This window comes from Lipophrys pholis, assembly GCF_963383615.2.
Source record: "Lipophrys pholis genome assembly, chromosome: 6".
Lineage (NCBI taxonomy): Eukaryota > Metazoa > Chordata > Actinopteri > Blenniiformes > Blenniidae > Lipophrys > Lipophrys pholis.
Genome location: NC_137629.1, coordinates 21,985,156 through 22,008,217, shown reverse-complemented (window position 1 = coordinate 22,008,217; position 23,062 = coordinate 21,985,156). Strand labels below are relative to the sequence as shown.

General features: G+C 43.2%; 1 protein-coding gene across 1 annotated transcript in view; it reads left to right on the top strand.

Moving 5' to 3' along the window:
* Positions 1 to 23,062, top strand: part of unc5a (unc-5 netrin receptor A) — a 143,086-nt gene that overhangs the window by 51,207 nt on the left and 68,817 nt on the right. Inside the window, exon 2 of the mRNA XM_080466142.1 lies at positions 21,409 to 21,624. Within this exon, the coding sequence (XP_080322268.1) occupies positions 21,409 to 21,624 (216 nt within the window). The remainder of the gene's footprint in view (positions 1 to 21,408; positions 21,625 to 23,062) is intronic.

Genomic DNA, 23,062 nt, shown 5'->3' with positions numbered 1-23,062 from the left:
AAGCAAGCGCTTCTTTGCAAATCCCACACTGTGGCAGTGAAGCGTCACAACCAGCCCATGAAATCAACGTTTACTATGCTTGAAGTAAACTAGTGAGATTATCATAATTTCTCCTGGTTTGTTTTTCATGTTGTCCCCCCCCCCCAACACACACACACACACACACACACACACACACACACACACACACACACACACACACACACACATTTTATGTAGGGCCCTCAAGAGGAGGAGAACCACTGATCTACACCACCCGAATTCTGTTGGTTCATTATTGCAAAATGCAGTTTGAAAAGTCAAATGCAAAAATGGAAAAGTCGTGTCATGCTATAAGAAAACCACATTCAGGGAAACATTAATTCTTTGGTGCTGCTTCACGCTCCCCCTTTATCCACTTCGGCTTTTAAATGATGTAGACGCCACAGACTGTACACTGTTGAGGTTCATCTGAAGTATAGTGTGGGCAGGAGAAGTATTTTTGTGCATCGGCTTTGTAGCAGGTAAAGATTGTAACATGAAAGCACACCCTCTCTGAGCGATGGCACCAATAGAAAGGTGCTCTTACTCCTGGCCTGTCGATACCGTCGTGCTCGGCTGAGAGATAAGTTTCCTCGTGATGGAGCCACATGCTCTGTGCAGCCGCGCCGCTCGTTGGGCGGCGAGGCTGCTTCAGGACGGAGTCGGTGAGTAATACCGCGCGCTGGCTCTCATTGCAGCCGATTACTTATCTATTGATTGAAGCCAGCATTGTGCAGATGGATGCTTTTGGAGTGTGACAAGTGCTTTAACAATCCCCGGAACCTAATGCTCCTTAACGTCACTCTGGGTCCATGTTAAATAATGTCCCATCTCTAAGTCGCCAGGATTCACTCGCGGTCAAAACCCAGCGACGGAAAAGGAATCCATCTTGATTGGTTGTCCTCACGCCAAAAGATCTATGGGCGCAATTACATGTAGCCACTCCTCGCCGCAGCTGGCGAGATGTAATAAATAGCATTAAGGACTGTGAAAATCCTTTAAATACACTTTCCTCCTTCTCTTCCTGTTTGACAGTTAGAGAGGGGAATGAATTCCCAGCGATCATTGGAGGCTGCCTGTGAGTTGCACAGCCCTGTTTCTGCTGCTTATCACTTTCACTTAAGCTGCACACACACACACATTCACACACCTCATAACACAATGCCAGCCCTTTTTTATTGTCCTAGCCATGCAGGTGAATAAACCACGGTGCGGTGCAGCAAACCGGCTCTCTGTCCTGCTCACGGCTTGTCTCACGTGAAAATTCACCCCCGAGACAAAGTGTGCTTTACTCGCTGACGCATCCCCGCAATCGGACATTCGAGCCCAGTGTTTTCCTTGCCTTCTCCCCGTCAGGTTCTGGCACAGGTCCATCACAGTTAACAAGTAGCCTCGGGGCAGCCAACTCAATCAGTTGTATAATCTGGAAATGTTACGGGCTGACCCGGGCAGATGAATGTTCGAGATGAGTCATAGCTCATCTGAAACATCAGGCCTAATATGTTTTTATATGGACGGTTATAAAGCAGCCCGAAATACACAGGCAATCCCAACATTTCATTTGTAGGCTCGGGCTGACACTATTCTGCCGACAGTTCAACCCGACATCACTTTTAATTGAGCTCATTTACGACACCATTTCAGCCCTCAGAGGCTGAGTAATTCAGATTTCTTCTTCCTCTGTGTTTCCTCCAAATTACAGTTTCAAGTTGACCTTTTCTTTTCCCCGGGCTGTGTGCTTTACATAGGTGGACAAAAACAGGCCTGCCAACAGCAGACGCTGATGTCCTAATGTTATACTGGACAAAGCGGCCGAACACGTGCGTATTATCGTCTTTTTGATAATTCTTCGGGTTCGAAAAACATTTTCACACCAAGGGCATCTTCACTCTGAACGCGGAGGTTTTCCTCTATACCTTAATCTTTATCAGGCTTTGTCAGCGGCGCCGCAGCCAAACACCTTTTCCTCAAGCCTGCAGCTTCTGTCACCACTTAATGTGTTTTTTTTTTCCCCCTGCCTAATGTTTATAATTTGACAAGTGACAGAGAAATGTTTTGATTAATTGGCGGCACTGACACGGAAAAATGTCTTGTATTTTCTGAAATTCCCATATGGACATGTTATTATACATTGTCCTTTAAAATCCTGATGCTGAGGTTTAAGGTTTTTTTTTTTTTTTCAAATTGTGGGAGGATGAGCCCACCCTCGGTTTATTTAGCCGTCCTCTCTCCTGCCCAACGTGATTCTCCTGAATGAAAGCATTAAAAACATTGAAGATGTCCTCCACTTGTGAATGCCACCCAGAACGCCAGATGTCTGCGGCGTGGTGTCGGATGGCATTGTCGAGCTGCGTCTGCCTTGGTGGTAAGCACCACACATATCTTCAATAGCAGCGAGGACTCACCAATTCCGTGTTGTTTACCCACCAGGTGATATGAAAGATGCCTCAGTTGCCTTGGCAATGTCAGCACAAAAACTCTGAATGATTTTATTTTATGTGACTGTCACACCGTTGGCTTCCTCAAGAAAGCGCCTCTTTTCAAATGACGCCATGGTGGTGGAGAATTGGAGACAAATTATTGAAATCCAAATGTGCTATTCTTAAAGCTGGTTAAGCAAATAATTGCAGGGTTTGGTTGTTTTTTTTAAAGTCATTTCTACACTGTCATTGTAAATCTACAAAGATATATATGCACTGTATTTTTGATTTAATTGGTTTTTAAACCAAAAAAAACAACCTTCAAGTGTTTTCTGTTCATTTGTATTGGATCTAAAATTATGAAAAGTTTGATTACATTGTGATGAGTAAATGTGTAAAATTATCTCGCCCGGCACTTGAAAAACCTGTATGAATCAGCTTATTTCTCAAAGAATATGTCAAATCTGTTGCTGTGAAAATCAGAATCATCCAATATTTTTTCATAAATTGGAATGTGAGCTATTAGCTTTTTTTTTTTTTTAATTCTTTTTTTTTTTAATTAAATCATCTAATTCAAGTAATAATCACTCCCAAACAATTCTGACAGGGATTCGGAGAATGAGACTATTTCTTTTTCTTTTTCTTTTTTTTTAATCAAACATCAAAGCAGCTCATTTTCATAGAGCAGTGCTTTGGTGAGGAACCCACAATAGGATTCCTGTGTTGGTTCATGATGTTATTGCTTTCTTGTGTAGTTTTTTTTTTTTTTTTTAAGTTTTTATTTTTTTATTTTTAGCAAGATTACAATTTTAATTCAAACACTCTCACACAAGAAATGTGGTTCACACAAGGGTGCTTTCCATTTGCACCCCTTCAAAGCATTAGAATAAAAAAAAAAAAAAAAAAAAAACTGTGAGGGACTGATCTTCACTTAACCACACGCTTAAAAATAGCTGAGCACCGTGGCCCGTCTATAAAAGAATACAGTGATAACTGAATATCCTGCCGTACGAGACCATTTGCCATCTCAACTCGCTCATTTACCATAGACTCGCCTTGATGGTTTCCTGTTGAAAATCAATGATTCACTCACTTTCAGAATAGCAGCCGCTCTGAGGGTGTCGGCCAGGTTCTCCCAGTGGCAATGATTTCAATCAAGAGGCATGTGAATTCTTGGGCCTTGCACAATAGCATTGGAACACTCTGTAATAAATTGGACAAATAAGTAATTTCTCTGTGGAAGATGGATTTAAATTGATTCGTGTTGTGACCGCTCAGCACATGCATTCCCAAACACAGGTTGCGTGCACGGCGGTGCGCAATCACACTTTTATTGCTCCGCAGGTGCTGTTCTTTGGCTCCGTTTTCCACTTTTTTTTTTTCTCCCGAGTGCCCAGCACTGAGGTAATGGGGTGCAATACTAAAGGCTATCCACCACATACATACATACAGTACATACATACATACATACATACACGCACTTAACAATGTTGACCTTTATCAAGCCCGGGCTTGCATTTGCAACACTTGCAGCCCTCGGCGTCAGACGGAGAAGAATGCAAGCTTTCCTTGCAAAAAGCAAGAAAACTAGAAAAAAAGCTTCAGTCTGTAGGAGAAGGTGGGCTCGTGTAAAAGCTGCTGTAAATCTGCCAAAAGTGTTTTTTTTTTGTTTTTTTTGCTTTTAAATATTCATCCCACAAGAAATGTAATCTCTTAACTTTCCACCAGTTCTGACTTTACAGTCCAGAAACTTCACTGCAAGGTCATAACTCCTAACAATCGTTTTCAAAAAGACGCCGCCACACGTTTAACATATTCTTGTGCTGGTTGCACCTCCCGGCTGCCGTCGTGGTAAATCCAGCTCTTCATTATCATTTGATTCTTTCTTTTTCCTCTCTCAACGCCGTCGAGTCCCGACCTCGCACTCATTTCAAACGTGCCAATCACCACAAAGCGCTTCCTTAAATCCATGTCGCCACGACCTGTCTGGCAGGAAGTCTTTGTATTGTTTTGTAAGTCGGGCGGTTCGACGCGTCGCGTCTCAAGGGCAGATTTGTGCACTTCATTTGCAGCGAGAGGGTGGCGTGTAATGGTGCTTTAATCCTGTAAAACCACTGCGAAGTGCTACCACTATTAATCCCATATTACCATTCAAATAAGAATGTATTATCCTGCACTACTAATCTTCTGTCGTTACCCGTGTTGAGTCTGGCATGCGTGTTGACTAACCAACGCCTGGCGCGCCTCGATTGGACCATTGCTCGCTCTCTCTCCCTGCTGGGGTGACGCAAATGTTGACGTACGAAGGCTTGAGACCGGCGGGAAAGCAGTCAAGCAAGCGAGATGTTAAAACTGTTATAGAGAACACTATGTTCTACTTTTTTTTATTGACTAAAGGACTCCATGACTAATTTTATTTTTTTTACCAATTAGGTCGCACCGTCTTAACAGTGGATCTAAGCTTCTCGTCTTGGGCTGGAAATCCTCTTGCAGGCCAGAGTTTTTTTTGTTTTTTTTTTAATATTAATGGACGACTTGCTGCTCCCAGCCAGGTGGAAGCGGCACAGTAATAAATGTGGCCCAATATATCATCTGCTGCACATTACAGTGGAGCTCGGGGTGATTATTCATGCCGGCAGGGGCATGAACAGACCTTTCAGGGGTTCATGGGCTAAAACTTTGAAAAGGGCGTCTCCCTCATCTTTCTCAGCAGGGTGGATAGAGTTTCCCCTTGTCTCTGATCACACTGGCTCAAATTACATGGGAGGCCCTGTTTGGATAAAGGAAGATTTTTATTTTATTAAATTTTTTTTTTAGATATGAGATTTTGTTGTTTTTTTCATCTGATTGTTTGATGAGCTTGGATTGGTTTTTCTCATGTATTTATCAAGCCTCTTTGTTTGTTTTCATGCACTTACTGTAATCATCATTGAATTCTTTAACCTTAATCTTCAGTGTCACACAAAGCGGCACGCAATTTGTAGTGTTTTCGGTTGCATTGTTAACTTTTCGGACTGCAATTGCATGCACGGTTCTATTAAGTCTCGCTGAATCTTAAATCCCAGAATTAGCTTCTCAGACGGGTGTAATCAAGACTGCAATTACCATGCTTGCGTCGAATCAACTATTTTCTCCCCCCCATCAGCCACGTTCTTGGACTCAATTAAAAGCGGCACTTCTACACTCATTTAGTCAGTAGCCAGGGGGGGTGATGGTATCGTGAGCAACGGGATGCAGGGCGAAGGTAGATGGGGCGTTATGTTTGGGAACAGCCTGTGTTTACTGTCTGTTTGTGGCTATCAGAGCACACGCGGAGACAGATGAGGCACAACAGCTGGCTCTAATGCATGTTGGGTGGGATCAGCCCGGCCCAGTCACAGCACATCAATAGACCCATACGTTAGGTGACAGGGAGAGCACTAAACTGTGCTCGTCTAGCAGGTGTCATGGGGCCCGGCCTCGGCACAGGTGATAGGAAAATAGGCAATCTGTCTTTCCCACTGCAGGGTGTGTGTGTGTGTGTGTGTGGGTGTGTGTGTGGGTGCAGGTTGCAGGGAGGTGCTGGGCTGTTGGGTTGCCACTGGACATCAGAACTCTGATCCTTCACGACAGAGAACAACGGGCCTGTTTCACACAATGACAAAACATTCATAACCCGGACTAGCAGCACTTTCCTGGTGTCAGTGCGGGAACCCGCCAGGTGGTCTCTGGACTGCGGTGAGGCCTCGGCGTCGGGCTCAGTTTGCCATTTTTCGACCAGTTCTCACTTTTAGACTTTCGGGTGCCTGCTGTTCCGCAGCCTCTTCATCTGAGCCTGTCACTGACATCTGTATCGGGTTTTTTTTGTGAGCATTATATTGAGTGTTGCGTCTATTTAGGGATGTCTATAATACCATCCAATTTACAAGTCTCACTGGCTTGTAATCGGAAAAAGAAACTCTATTAAAGCAGGAAGGTTAAAAAAAAAAAAATATCATTACAATTTAACTTTTAAACAATTGACTTCAAACAGATTATTATATTCTCTGAGGTGCTTATTTTGTCAAATACAGGCTGCTAATGTCTTATTTCCTAATCATTAATTCAAGGAGAATGATACTAGTACAACACTAATAATGAGTCTCTGCGTTTGTCACTGCTTGCACTGTTCTACTGGTGCAATAGATCTAACAGTCTTGCCATTAGGCCCCAAAACTAAATTTATGCGGAGCAGACGAGATAATAACCCGAACATTTATTACAAATGTGGATTTAATTACAGAACTTAAGCTGCGATGCATTTTCACAGTATTCCTACAGTATTTTTATTACTAAGGTTTCATCATAAAAATTTGAAGGGGAGAAAACAGTGCCTGATACTAAATCTGCGCACAGCCGATACAATCGGCTTTTATCTGCTGAGGCACTTTACCAATCCAGTCATTCGTTCATGTGATCTTAGAAATTGGGAAAATAACATGACAGTGTTATCTGTGAAACATAATTCTGTCTGAAATATCTTTGTATTAGACTTTGTTGTTTACCGCTCTTCTTCTCCTTTGTGCAATGCAGCTCAGTCGTCTCATAATTTGCTACTGAATAGAGAAGATCAGTTAAACCAGCTTATTATAACAGTATATGTGCACAGTAAAACAGGAATTTGAAGTGATTACACTATTGACCTCTGTAGATAAAAATATTCTATTTATTTACTGTATATGACACATGTATATATCTTTTTTTTTTTTTAGCTGTATTACCATCAAAGACACACCATATGTAGCTTGACAGATAAAGCGCCACCTCCTCAGCGCCAACAGTAATATAATCACATTTTCATAGCGTGCACAATAAAAGTCACTTATTTCAACTTAATTTGCACCAGTAGTTTAGCACAATTTCTGGAGCACTATATTTATTTCCCCTTTGGAAGTGGCCTATATCTCTTGTTTTTTTATATACTTCTGCTTATTTCATCTTGTTTATATTGTTTATTGCGTCTGCAGCAACAATCAACATAGCAGGAGTCCGGGTTAACCCTTTATAGGACGAGATGTACTCTATCCATTTTGGTTTAATAACTTCAGCATCGTCAGAAATGTGTAATGAGTCGATGCTTCTGTTTTTCCTCTCCTAAGGCAACCTCACCTTTTAAATACTGATGGTACTCAGAAGCTCATGTTACAAACCTGTGTTTACTGCTGAAGGTCACCGTAATAACTAGTATACAGCCACAGAGCTCTGTTTTTGTGCTTTCTAGTGGTCATTGATTTTCTTACACACAGACCAGGCTGGTTTGCAGTTACAGGATTTGAGTGAGGTGATTAATCATATTCTAACTGTTCACGGGACTGAATTGATCGATTATTACTGATTAGTTTGATACATTAACATATGGGTTTGGGAGTCCTGAATAAATTTAACCTAACTTCAGTAGTTTAATGAATGATGAAATAATGGCAAAGGGGAGAAACTAATAAGATGAAAGTTTGACAGATCTGTAAAAAAAAAAAAAAAAAAAAAGATGATAATTATCCCAGCAGGGGAACATTTGGCCATGGTACATATGGAAGCAATGTGCATAAAGGACACATTTATAGTTTTGTTTCCTCATTAAATCCTTTTTAAATTCGGCATGTCCACTCTTACCTGGAAACCAAATATGCCCTGCTCTCTCACAGGAAGTGACCCATTATTCAGACAAATATCTCAGAGTAAAATCAGGCCTGTCATGCCAAACTAGCTATGACTAACATTTCCCCTTTGCGGGGTTTGAATTGCCATTACAAGCATAATCGGAGGGAGTTGCCTTCGTACATGGCCTTTTCACAGTCATCACCTGCCTTGCATTTCAAAGCAGTACCCAAAAACCTTGACTACTACTCCATTACTCAAATTACATTCAAATCGAGCCAGGCGAGAGGTTGAGCCTCCCATTTTCCTGCTAGTTTTACAGTCAAAAGAAAAGGCCTAATTGCAGTTAGTCATTGGGCCTCTCTTTTTATGCCGCATTCAAGAAAGAACAAGGTGACGTGCTGGCTCAATTTATAAAAAGTGTTCTTAATAATTCAGATAATGATTGTTCTTGCCATTAAAGTACTTTCCACCATTTTTCACAGTTTTATGAGCGTTGGTCGACAGTTCTGATAAGATTACTCCACTATCCTCCATAGCTTGAATTCTATTGGTATTTTTTCCTGCAGCAAAGTGCCTCTTTTCAGATATTTATTGCCAGTCACCTAATGCTTTGCTATTGTTCATGCACATTATTGGGCTGGATGTGGAAGCAATTTCTGTCTCTGTAATGTAGAGCGTGGCCATCAAGGCTCTTTATGGATTTGGGAAGGCGGAGTGGAGGAAAAAACCCAGAACAGCTATTGTTGCCATTGTTGTGGGAACTCTGGAGAAAGGTCTGCTTTGCTGAACACAGACACTGTAATAACAAAGTAAACATGCTGAATTTTTGACTCACTGTGGCCTTTTTTCTTCTTTTTTTTTTTTTTTTCTTTTCCAGTTTTCACAATACACAGTTGACGAATTGAAAGGCGCAAGTCTCTAAAGGACGATCTCAAGGACAGCTTAAAGAATTTGTGCATTCTGCATGAGGCCATAATCCTTTTGTAAATGTGTGAGTGTGAGATGGGAGAAGTTGACCATTGTGTTGATAAATTCCGTTTTCCTCGCCTACTGTTGAAGTGAAGCACCGAGGAACAGATAAGACGTCTAAACGGATCAAAAAGACGCGCATCTGATTTTTCTCTGATTGACTTTGCTGTGGTGGTTCACTGTTGCAGAGGCGGCAGATGCGACTGCGGTTTAGCGTCGTCACCTGCCTCACTCCTCCCTGTTCGTCTTGTTTATTTCTATCCAGCTAAACTCTGGGAAATGTTATTACAGCCTGCCATCTTTTTTAGCAAACTGCACAGTAAATGATTTTTCAATTTCAGTGTTGGAAAACAGCCACGAGTTCACCGTGATGAATTCCTCAAATGTCATTTTAGTTTACTGCAGAACTTGATAATTGAGTTTTAAACATCCACAGCTGGGTCACCAGAGGTAAACATGTCGGGAGGGGAAGGAGAAAAAAAAAACCCACTTTTGTTGACCTAACTCTTCTCTGATCACTGTCACTGATCACGAGGCAAGCGAGGGAGAATTTGAGAGCAGCTTCCTTGTTATCAGGCGTCGCATGTCCTCGGCACGGTTTGTGGTGAGGTGTTATTATCAGCGTGGCGACGCTGTCCCACCCCATCACATCATCTGTCAGAAGATCATCAGTAGCTGAGCGAGCCCAGGAGGAGGATCCCAGTGTGGCGTCGATCTGGTTCACAGACACACAGCCTCTCGTCCCGGTGAGAGGAAGGAAGGAACTTCAATTATTTACTCAGGAACGACTGTTTATTTTTGGGTTTTTGCATTTTTGCCAGTAACCACCAACAATTGCATCTATTTAAACAATCAAAATACATGAAGAAAAATCTAATGAAATAAGATCCATTAGCCTCAAAAGCAACAAAAAAAGAGGATTTCCTTACACATTTTCCAACTCAAATGGAGTTTTTCTTTATTTCTGTAACTTATTATGATGTAGCTGGTTTTAATTCAAAAGTATAGTTAGGATAAGTTTGATTATTGTTGCTCTCCCCTTAAAAAAGCATCAGTAAATCGATCCTGTATTGTTTATCCAAAGCTTGATTTTATGTCACTTGTTCCTCTGTGCCATAGAGCCCAATAGTTATTCAAAGACCATTAAAAACACATTAGTGAACCACACTGACGCATGGAGGAATGCTCCTTTATTACCATTAACATGGGTATTGCTGCTAATTTTCCACACGCAGTGATCTGCGACCATAAATACTCCCGGAAGCATCAAATGCGTATTGATCTGCTACTTAAAGGTAGCCTCTAAAAAAAACTGACATGAATTGACACCACTAGTTGTGTGGAAGGTTTGCTGACATCTACCTCAGGCAGGTACAGGAAATGGTAAGCCTTTATTAAAAGTGCTTGCTTAAAGTCTGGTTTTTCCTGAGGAAAGTGGGTGCCGTCATTGGTGAAAAGCTACTGCAGGCACAGTTTTACAAATGCCGCAACCCCGTCTGGAGTAGTACACCCTATATCCACATTTCCGCATTGCTTTAAAAATACTAAACATATAGACTTGTTATTTATGTAAAAACAAACTAGCATCTGTTTTCGTATCGAATTTTATTTCTATTTTTATTTATGTTTTTGCAGGAGTGCGAGTGCGTCAGAGGTGTGGGGATTTACATTGTGTAGGCATCAGCAGTCGGAGCCTGAAGTAGCTTAAAGCCTGAAACATCACATCTGATCTGCAGGGTTAAGGCGGAACAAGCGCTGTGCTCATCTCTTCTTTTCTTCCCTTACACCACTTTCAATGCTGGTAAAGCAAAAAAAAAAAAAAAGAGAGAAGAAGCGGAGGAAAAAAAACTGACTGCAAGCTAAAAGTAGAAACTCCATTTTCGGAAAAGTTAGTTTTCTTTGGATGCGTTAGTAAGAAGTTTAACGTCCTCACTTTTGCGATTTGCACTTTCTCTTAGCGCAGCGTGCAGATTCTTTCATTTTCACCTCGCCCGACGTTTTCGTGTCTGACTGCACATTCGTGTATATCATTACTGCTAAGACTCACCTACAAGATTTGATAGCGCGAGCTATTTTCATCATTGGTAATGTATAGGACTTGGTGGAGAGTCATGTGCACATTAGGAGAGTGATTGCTTGTGTGCAGACAAAGGCCAAATAACATGATTTAGTCCTAAACATGAAATGTATGTGTGAGGAAAGGAGTGGTCCATCCAGCAGCTGGTAATATAACTTTGGCTGCACCTTGGAGAAGGTCTTCCTGTAATTCTGTCTTGTATTGCCTGTCACACACTTGGAGCTTGATTGTATTTGTACAAGTTTGTGCTCCATGAATAATTGAACTTTCTCAATCAAGTTAAAAATAAAAAATAAAAAAAAAAGGTTGAATGTATTTCCTGACTTGGATTTACTTGAATCTGAGAAGGAGGCGTGTTTCCGGGAAAAGAAAGCGGCTACCTCTTTCCAGACCGATTTGTATTCATGCGTTGCTAAGTCAGAGCCACCAGTGTGTCTTTGCTCTGGGTTGTGATGTCAAGAGGAGTGGAAGTGGGAACGGGAAGTGGAGGGGGAGGCAAAAAAAAACTTCGAGAATAATCAAAAAGCTGTTCAGGTTGAAATGAGTTTCCCCCTGATGCACGCCGCTGCTGCCTTCGACTGATACCCTAAACACGCCTTGAGTTCAGATGTACTTTGGTTTGCTTTGGAAGGGAAAGTCATATCAGATAACCGGCACTGCCTTTCATTCCCAGACAGGTTCACACTTATCTACATAATTCCCAGTTATATTTCTCTTTCAGGTCCGAAGCCTTCGGATTTGAGTCGTCGCGTCTTGTGAAAATGTGACATTGTGGTAAACACGTTTGTCTTTTGATAATGCAGCTGCCACGTGGCTGCATTGCTCACACCCAGAGGAGCGTTCATTATCCCTGTCATAGTTATGGATTATGGAGCCTGCAGTTCCAATTGATGGTAGTCACCGACTGTACATATGTATCGGTGTTTTCATGCTTCATTAAGTGGGCAAAAACAATTTTAGCCTGAGCCGCCTCGTGGCTATAAAGATAGCAGTGGCTTTTTGTCCGCCGCTTTGGTCCACGCTGAAATGTCCGAACGACAATAATACAACAATCTTCGCTGTGAAATTTGTTGTTTGGCCTTGATGGTACTGGTGGCACATTATAGATTTAGTTCAAACGATCGCACATCAAAAATTGTTTTTGGCAGATCCACAAAGAGAAAAGGACACTAAGATGTGAAGATGGTTGGATTTAATAATCGCTATGAGCAGTTCCCACTTTTCTCCTGTTTATCATTTTTAGAATGTTGGATTTTTGCAGATGCCCCATTATGGCATCATTTCCACTGTTACCGTGATCATCAGCTGGCAGATACGGGAAGGAAAGCGTGATGATCTCACGGTGCACATAGGGACAACTTTCACCCCTGTCATATAGAAACCTTGATTTCGCCACTATTTACACACAGTTCTTTGTTCCTGTTGTGCTCAACTTCAATCGGGCGCAAGTTGAGGATCAGCACGATGAGACGGCGAATAGACCTACCAACAGAGCCACTGTTGCTCACAGTTTTAGTAATACAATAAAAAAAATTGATGTGCATCTGTGACCACTGGAGCCACACAGAATTAATCATTTTGTGGGGTTCTTTCATCATTAAAGCAATCTGTCCACTGCTTTATGGTTTTGATCAATACCTGCTGAATTAATGATATTTTCACTGACGATGCGTCGCCACCTTGAAGCCTTGACTTGATAACTAATACGACTGATTAGATTTTCATCTCTCATAAATGCATACATTTGACACATGGACTTTTCTTCTCTCCATTATACATGCATTATGATCAGATCTCCGGTTGCAGGTGTCAGATTGGATCATCTTCCAGTCTCACAGCTCGCGGTTTGATCCCTGGCTCGTCGAAAGGCAAAATGTGAGCGTGTCCTTGGGCGATACACTAAACCCCAAACTGCTCTCAATGGAGGTCGTGCACCTTGCACGGGAGTCGTCGTGAACGTGACTAACAGTGTAAAGTGCCTTGAGACTGCTGAAGCGGCGCAAACATCCAATATAAGCGAAGTTCATTTATCATTTTTTTTCCAATCTTACCAGTTTGAAGATGAATAATTAAACTACTAGCAGCAAGGAACACCCAGGTGAAGGACAGCAACACGGCACTTAGACTGATGACTGCTTGTATAAACTAGCAGAAAGAAACGTACCCAACCACTTGACATACAAGACTGCCGCGCTGAGATTTAATCACAATATATAGATTCTGTTCAATTTTGGCCACGATTCATATCTTGTAATTGTGTTTAACTTCAATGTGACCAACTCCGTAGTGACATTACCCAGCGGTGAGATTGCCCCCTGTACACTTACACACGTGTGTCCCCGCAGTCCTAATGACGAGCGGTAAGTGAGCCCCGTGGCATGGCGCGCCTCTGCTTCAGGAGCCGCTGGCTCGCTAAATTGGAAAGTTGGCGCCGGCGTCGTATTACGGTTATTAGAGTTGAACAGGTGATGAGTTATCTGAGCCTTGTTACGAATCATATCTTTTGTGTTGTGTTCTAATTCTCAGTCTATGCCGAGAAGGCTCGGAGCACCGTCACACTAATTAGATGGTGCAAGTCATCCTCCATTTGTTTTCTCTCCGGATCTTTACTGCATGGACGGTAAATGATGAGACGAGGAGTGTGTGTGTGTGTGTGTGTGTGTGTGTGGGGGGGGGGGCAGGTGGAGGTGGTTGATGAGTGTCACAGGGGCCTGTTTGGCAAAGGTTTGTGTCAAAAGCCCTCAGAGCTGAATGAATAAGCTTAAGGTGGTTGTGCAGACATCAGCAGTTACACACTCTCTATTTGTTATGTTTTTTTTACGAACACGGTTCTTGGACAGACTTCAAAGTGAAAAGGTATTTTCTGTGAAGACGTGCATTTCTAATATCTCTATGTTGGGAATAATATACAAAGGTGTGTTTAATTTCAGCACTGAATTTCGATTTGTGGCGTAACCTTTTCCCATCACAAACAATATCCTATAGAAGCGGTGATGGGTCCGTCCTGTTATTCGAAAGGTTTAATTATCTTGATATTCCTGCGGTTGGAATTGTTTTTGTAAAATGTGTGAAGCGTCTCATTCGAGCTGTTGGCATATCTAGTAATTGCAGGATTGGTTTGGTAATCTAAATTGTGTCTTGCTAGTCTTCATCCTTCCGCTTATTGTTTGCCAACTTTCACAGCGTCCCCTTTCCGTCTCTCTCCGTGTTTCCGTTATTTCCCATGCCAGCTCCGGCTTCTATAATCAACTTGCTTCTGGATAACCTCGTTTCCGGCTCAGCGTAAGGGGACGACAAATCCATGAGTGCATGCGTGACTGGGATGGCAAAGACTGCGACTGTGTCTGCCCCTCCTGACAGCTCTGGATGCCTGCAGCTCCTTTGAGGATTGCGCGCCGTTAATAAGTCAAATGTGTTTAAACCTCGTCGGCTCTTTTGAGAAACGCCGCGCGCCGCGCGCCGACGTGCCAAACAGGTGACGCTTTGATGAAGCTGCGTCGTTTACATCGTCTCTTTGCTAAAAAGCCTCTAAAACTGTCAAGTATTCCTCGTGTCTGCTCAGGCTGTACCCCACTAAAATAAATGAGGGTCTTCTTCTTATTATCAATTCTCAAAATATTCTGGATCTTCCTTTCATTTTTAAGGACTTGGATCTTTTTCTCAGCTGAATGGTTTGCATGACTGAAGTGACCTGATGCTCCAAGGGCATCAAACATTAAATAGCCATGTTACGCACACAGAATAGACTTCATTTCTCCTCTCGTGCCTATTATGTTGTTTTGAAGATCTGAACTAATTTTTAGACGCTCAAAGAGGAGCACACATCCAAGTAATAATGCAATTTGATCTTTGCTTTTCCTTTTGGGTGTGAATTATGTATTTGCAGTGGAAACTAAGCTCTTCATCTCTAGAGGAGATACTATTTATCCGGAGGTCATGATCAAAAGTAAATTTTTCCTTGCTCTCAGACTTAATTTGCAGTACTGTAAAAACTGGTGTTTAAAAGGACAGCTTATATGTAACATGAGTAAAAAGCCAGCGTCACTAATCTATGTAATGCAGCCTACAGAGTTTATTGGTTTTTAAGTCCAGAGGTGCAAAGTAATGAGGTACAAATACTTATTTGAATACTCCTGTTCCAGTCTAGATTCATCACACATTTGTACTTCGAGTTTTACCTTTTACATTTGCACATACATTTCTGTACTTTCTACTACGATGGGTGGTCAAAAAGGGTTTTACTTTGAAGCTATTACCCATCCATACTTTGTACATATGTGAAAGGAAAGCAGGATACCCAGAAGTCAAGCACGGACAGGAAGAACTTTCAAAGTTTACATTGGAAGACCCCCCCCAAGCCAAACCTGACCTCCAACTGGGGAACTTTTCACTATATTTTTAAAGTAGTAATCACAGAAGTGGTTTTCTTTCTCAGTCATCTCATGTTTTATAGGTTCTAACTTCTCCCTGTTTTCTTTGTCAACACTCACTTCAAACACAGTTATTATAATGGACAGTTCAGGTCTTTTAACACAAACCGTCATGGTAACAAACATATTACATTCCACCATCCTATCATTGTGTTAAGAAAAGAAAAAAATAGATGATAATAAGGAAATGAGTGAAATCTTTTTACTATTGTCTGCACTTGTTCCCAAGAAATGTAAAAATTGCGATTGTTTGAGCAGCGGATTCAGCCCCAAACCAGAAGAGAATGAGATCAAAGCATCAGCTGTGACTCTCTCTCGAGTGGTGAGCACGAACATTTCTTTCAATTCCGAAGCTGCTGGTCCGTAGTGTTAATTATGCCTCTGGGAGCAGGAATGTGGTGTCAAAATGTACAACTTTAAAAAAAAAAAAAAAAAAAAAAAGTAAAAAGAGAAATTCAGTCTCCCAGCTGTTGCTGTGCTCAGGCTCCACTTTAAGCCGTTTATTCACACACATTTGCGCAAACAAGCACATGTAAGCGGGCAAATATAGAAACGCGATATATATTTCCACGGGCACAGGGAGCCGGCCTCACCCACTCGCAGCTCTCAAAATGTCAGCTCGTTCACGCTGACAGCAACTTAAAATGGTTTCATAGGTTCCAAGGGTGAAGTTTCTGCCTTTCAAGACGGCGCCGCCATGAAAGGTGAGCTGAAGCGAAGGTGTTGGGGAGTGTCAGCACGGGTGCCGGTGGTAAACGACGCAAAGTCGCTCCCCTGCCTAGACCCTCCTGCTGAGACGTTGCTTCAAATAGATGACAAGAAAAATTAATAAATAGGAATCAACAAACTGGAATAAACAGATGTGTAAGCTCCTGTTCAAAGGTGTAAGGCTCATTAATAGTGTTGCTGTGCACCGTATTTACACAACACAAGCTTCAACTTTTCTTCTGTCACTGACAAACTGTTTAACGTCACAACTCAGAGGAGGGGGGGGAAAAAATATGCATTTAATCTTTCAAAGAGCTGCCTGTTTGAGTGGAAATGATTTGTGTTGCCAGCGTCTGATGACAATTCTCAAAGTTGACGCTGCGACCCGAGCTTTGGGAGCGCGTCTGTCTCCGGAAGCCTCTCGTCTAGTCTGGTATTAGGAGCCCGCGTGAATATATACCAACAGATGCATAGCGCCTGAATCCGCGTGCATGCTTCGCGGCCAATTTCTCTATTCAATTAAATGGGAGAAAGCTGTAATAATGTCACGCAAGGCATGTGTGAGACTCATTTGCTCATTTACATACCCCCCCCCCCCCGTCCTCACAGGCTCATCGTCTCCTTCTGTCCCTTTTCTTTTTCCTCTCCCTTTAAGCATCGATACAAACGTGATGCGATGGAGTTTCGGTTGCTATGGGCGCCAGCTCTCCTACGTGATTATTTAATGCACCCAAGCAGTTCCTATACAGGTACTTATTTGCTGACAGTAATTGATCTCTCTGCACATCGACCGTGATGACCATGGATATTGCATACCTGAATTCATTGGTTTCTTTAGCATTTCTGTGTAAACCTTCTTCCTCCTGTTTGTGTGCATTATTCAGCGCCTCTGATTGATTGAGAGGACAAAGCTTGCTTGTGAGCTGCGCTTTGTTTAATGTGTACCTGCATCCGTGTGTTTCATCTGCACAGGCTCGTGAGTGAGTGAGCGTACATTATGTGGGAGTGCCTGCACGAGTGCTTGTTGAAGCATAGTTGTCTCATTGAAAAATTTGTCCCCGACATGCGAAGGAGTAAATATTTGTCATCGAAGGACAAACATACATCCGTCAGCCGTGCTCCAGATTGTATATGATGGCAAACTGAGCGCCTTTTTTTTCCTGTGCACATCCAATTTTTTTTTCCTCTTTTCCGGTGCTTGATAACAGTGTGCGACGCTGTCGCGGGATTATTAATAGTAAATCCAACCTTACATGCACATTCCTGCTTAACCCTCATTTGGATTTTGGGAGATGTTTGGGAGTGATGTCTAAACAAAGACGTTAATTGTCCTCGGAAGAAAAACAATGACTTGGATGAGAAAACTTGAACATGGATTTGTTGTTAATTGTGGCGAAAGATGAAATTGTTGAATATTCTGGATTGTAACTTTAATTGAATTAATTTCTGAGGACATTGTAAGACAGTGATGGTGCCATAAAACACTTGTTATAGCTGCTGTTCATCACTGTGATGTAAATTATGCCCAGTGATTGCTCAATGATGCTTTCCTTCAGGGACATGATGTTGTAAAAGAAAAAAAAAAAAAAAATGTAATTGGCTCCAAAGGGCACATAATGTGTTGGTGCTGTGAGGGGGAAAAACACAAAAGGGGGTTATTTCCTTTCCAGCTATGTTTTTTTTTCCTGTTTTTTTTTCTGTCTTCTCCCTGCTGACATCCTCATACCGTGCCACATTCTGCGATGTTGTTCAAGCAGATAGTAGTGAAAATTTAAAAAAATAAATGCTTATTTTACAAAGAGTGACAAGACGAGTCGACGGCAGGCAGCACGCTGACGTGGGCGGAGGATAAATGAGGATACGTATGAGGACTTCAGTTTCAAAACGAGACCTGAGATTTGTGTGCGCACACATAAAAGAAACCTACTCCGCGAAAGTGATACAGAAAGTGACATTAAAGTAAAAAATCATTATGAAACGTCGAAGGCCGATGGTAACAAAAGACATTTTACAAAGTTGCAACACTTTCATCCGGGTTGCTTTTCATAATGCAGCGCTGTCTTCATATATTGTGACAGTGGGCACGGGAACGTGATCTTTGTTCTGGGTTTTGAATATATTTTCATGTGTTTTTGACTGCATCATTCATCATGTCCTCCTCCTGTGGATGTGCCCGGTCCCTGACTTGGGAGTTGAGGTGGTCAGCTGGACAGATGAGACATGGGGGTCTGTTTGCAGGGGGAAATCTGCCCTCGACATCATGGCTCAGCACACTGACAGCTGGTGCACACTCTGTGTGTGTGTGTGTGTGTGTGTGTGTGTGTGTGTGTGTGTGTGTGTGTGTGTGTGTGTGTGTGTGTGTGTGTGTGTGTGTGTGTGTGTGCGCGTGCGTGAGTGCGTGGTCGTGGTCAGTTGAATCGTCTCTCGAGAGAATCGCAGCTGCAAACAAATATCGGGTCAAGCCCTGATGCATTTTCTTTCCCTCCCCTTTGGAAAATACAGGAATAGAAACGGAGGCGCCTGGACTCCTTGCACAAAGATGCGCAGGAGGCCGTGTCGCCTCTGGGCCTCTGCAGCTCATCAAGCTTCTTGTATCAATTAATTTATTGTCAGTGGCCATATGATCAGCAAGGGAGAAATCCAGCATGCGGTGTTTGCGGTCCGTTATGTGCACAAACTGATCCGGCAATGGACACAGGTGCATTTGTCGATTAATGGCGGCCATAGCTGATCACACTCAGCGGAGTCGAATGCAGTGCCCGTAGTGCTGCTGTATGTCTATTTGATTTGTGCATTGACCCGCGAAAAGTCTTTCAAGTGGCTGATACTACCCTTGCGTATGTGTGTTTGTGGGTGTGTGTGTGTGTGTGTCTATATGTGGATGTGTGCGCACATTGACTTTGAAGTATGTTGTGTCGTGACAATAATCCGAGCCAATTTACTCCGTATCAGACCCCCATTATGGGTTTGACATAAAGCAGTGCGTGACTAGAATGTCCTTCCATAAAGTGACAATTTACTTCTGAAAAGAAATTACGGGTTTAACCTCATTAACCTAAAGTACATGTGCTAAAACGAGAGACTAACCCCCACCCTTGACGACACGCCGAACGCGCACACAACCACAAACACAAATTGGGAACATCATCATAAGTTTAGAGATGACGCTGAATGTGACCCCTGCAAATGAGGAGCCGGCGGCGAGATAACAACATCAGGAGTTCATCAAGCCGTTCTCGCAACTTGTCAGGCTTCTCAGGTGGCTTTGAGTTTCGCTCTCTGCTTCAACATCATCTGTCCCCTATGAGATGATTAACCTGGCAGGTGCGAGGTGAGTCTCGCCCACTGTTTTAGTGAGCCGTCGTCTTCAGTCTGCGGGGAGTACAGGGGGGTCAGCCCAGCCGGCTAATGGCTGCGGTCACAAAGCTGGAAGCCGGCCCATTAGAAGAAGCCGCCGTCATTAGGACCAACACATTTTCAAACAGCCTGACCTACTGGTCCCACGCTGTTTATTAGCAAAGTTTTGGCTCTCCGTTAGAGCAATTATATTCACTATTCATGATGAACTGTGGCCTTTTCCTCGACACCGAGACGGAAAACACACACGCACAGGCACAGTAAATAATGCCGGGGAGATGTGTCATCTTGAATAGAGAGCTGCCATATTTCCCTGTGTAAATGAGTGCGGTAAGAAAATGGGAAAATGGCAAAGTGTCAGCAAGTGATGTATGTCGTTCATTGGACACAGAACATTTAGTTTTCATTAAGAGTTAAACATGTACACGAAACATTAATGGGGTTCAGCGACAGCAGCAGCGGTGGCGTGCTTCACAGTATCTCATTCTGATAAATTAGCGACTCAGCACACAGGGGTACAGTGGAAAAAAAGGAAAAGAGAGAGACATTAATATAATGTGGAGTGGGGGAGGAACTGACAGATAATGTCTTTATCTAAAGATTGGTATTTATGACGCAGAGTAATGTTATCCCTGACCCGGGCATGGGCAAGCTGTAAGGATGAACAAAGACTCGGTGAGGGAGGAGAGGACAAGAGGAGAGAAAGGTCAGCACGAGTGTTGCCGTTTCATTATGAGAGATGTGGACTCCCATCCTCTCCTGCTGCACAGGGAGTGATGGAGAAGGTTGTTAATGCCCAGTCTGTCAGCCATATTGGATTCGGGGCAGTAAATTAATATTACACTCCTTTTAAGGGGGTTTTATTTTGGGATTTACTGGTTTCCCCTGAGTGTCGGTGGTGTAAAGAGGTTATTTCCCTCATTCCACTCCGTTCTGTGTCCTCTCGCTATCTCCCGCGCACGGCTAATATGTTTAGAGAGAGAGAGAAAGTGTGTTCATAGAGGAGGGATGTGTGCGCTGTAGGCTCTTTTGTGTCATTCAGCATTTGTATCGGACATTTTTCAGCAGGCGCGCACACAAGCCTGCCGTAAATTGTGGCATCATCCAAGCAGGAACGGCTCCTGTAGCTCTGCACAGTAGAAGTGTATCGGCTTTCTTCTTGCTCCACATGTCCTGTATGTCATAGAACAATCTGGAGGAATAAGAAGAACGTCCTGTATATTGGAGGTGAATTTGAGTTAACAGGCTGTCTGGCTGTCAGTCATCTTTAACCCTGCTGCCTCTCGCCCCGTCCTGCTTAATGTGGGAGAGTTAGAGTCAGGGTTGAAGAGCCGTATAACACAGTGTGAAGTGGCCTGGTCGCTGGGACGGGATTTATGGCTGCTGGTCCATCAGCGCTGATGTTAAAGGGCTGTGATTAAGAGCCGGAGTAAAGACGTGGACTCAACTATCCCCTCCACCCCGCGACCCAGCCAAGAGCACACGAGGCCAAGCTCTGTCACTGCCAGCTCTCCTCCATTCAGCGCCGTCTCTCTCTCCTTCTCACCCCGTCCGTCCATCTGCCTGCGACTCTGTCTTCTTCTGCCTCGTCTGTATGCATATGTATGAGCTGAAACTCACCAAGGACACTGAAAATCTGCTTTAGATATTTTGCTCGCCACTCAAGCAGTCACAGGTTCAGCTCCCCTCTTCATGACAACTTGAAAGGCTTTGAAAGCTCCCCCCCCCCCCCCCCCCCCCCCCATTTATTTGGCATCCCTTTGAAATGTCTTCTTTTTTCTTCTCTTTTTTTTTTATCAAACCCTCTCAGGTTCTGAGCACGCCACCCCTGCAACGCTCCCCGCAGCCTTCTCGGACCTTTTACCTCACTTCCTGGTGGAACCGGAGGACGAGTTCATCGTGAAGAACAAGCCGGTGACGCTGACCTGCCGCTCCACGCCGGCCACACAGATCTACTTCAAGTGCAACGGCGAGTGGGTTCACCAGGACGACCATTTGATCGAGCGGACCGTTGACCCAGCGACAGGTACACAGAGCAATCTCTCAAACCGAAATAATACAATAGACAGTGGGCTCAAAACAGCGCTCCTTCTGAGTGATGGGTTGGAGGAGACGAGCAGTGTTTTCAGGCTTCGTCTTGTTTTGTCTGCCGCAGACACGTGATACGCACAACTTCATGGATACATTATGTAAAGTGTCTGTGCGCTGTAGCTAAGGTTTGCAATTTGTCAGTGATTACTCTGCTCCACCAGGCTCTTGGCTCATCCTCCAGCCTATTTAGCCTGCCAGTTTCATAATAAGCACATTGGTTTCAGTCTCAGAAATGTTCTCGATCACCTTGGAGACCTGTTTGTTTTTCCCCTCTGTTGTGCTGCAATCTCCCGCCTCCGCCATCAGTGTCATAAACATGTATGACACGATGTGGTGTGATTCAGCAGCGATCTGCAAATTCAAACCGCCCATTCACAGGCTGACAACTGATTGGAAATGAAAAATGCGGAAATGACAGGGTTATTTTTATTTTTTTTTTTGTGGGAGAGCGAGAACAGACAGACGCACACTTTGCACTCACACATATGCAAATGTCCGTTGCTGATTTATAGAAAAGCACACCAAGTACGCTTAAAAAGAAAATTGGGTAATGGGTAACAACTGAGAGCTGCATTGAGGAATAATGCCCTGCATGCATTCACACAAAAATACAAACGAGAAAGAAAATTTCACTAAAAGTATGGCCTCATATTCACACATCGACTGTTTCTTTTAACAGAAGGAGCCGGTTGTCAGTGTTTGAAATCAGCATGCTGCAGCCCGACAAATGTCGACGAAACTGTTTAAAAATGTCATGGGTATCAACCTTGTACCTGTACCTGAGTGTCATTTCGGTCTTTAACTGCAGCAGGTGAGGATTTCTGATCTTGTCTACGGCATCCCTCCACACTGAGGCTTTGATTGGTGTTCGTACCAACTTCTCTCCTGCTCTGCTCTTTTTCCTCTGATAAATCAAAATGCCAGATTTTTCTTTTTTTTTTTCTTTTTTTTTTTTTTAACTCTCAGACGTGGTGGGTGATTCAAACTTGAATTTTCCGCAGTATGGGAGACGTACTGCAGAAGTTAGAGGATTTTCATTGCCCCTCTGTGTCACCGTTGTGTGGGCACACTGACAGCAGGTGAAAGAGGAACTGAATACACTTTGCATCTTGTTTATAGGCCTCATTGTTTCGCCCTGCAACCTTGCCGTCGCTCACGCCCAGTCCTCCCTTATTTGATCCGTTTCACCTCGTGCGCGCGAGTTCATTTGGAGTCCGGGTCTTGTAAATAATAGTAATAAAAGAGTATGAAAGGTTTAATTGTTGTACTGTTGTGAGCATGGAGAGTGTTCACGCGAGGGAGCTTTTGTAGATCCACATCATTAGGAGGAAAGTGTCTGTGAGTCAACGGTGATAAAATTTGATCTTGTGTTG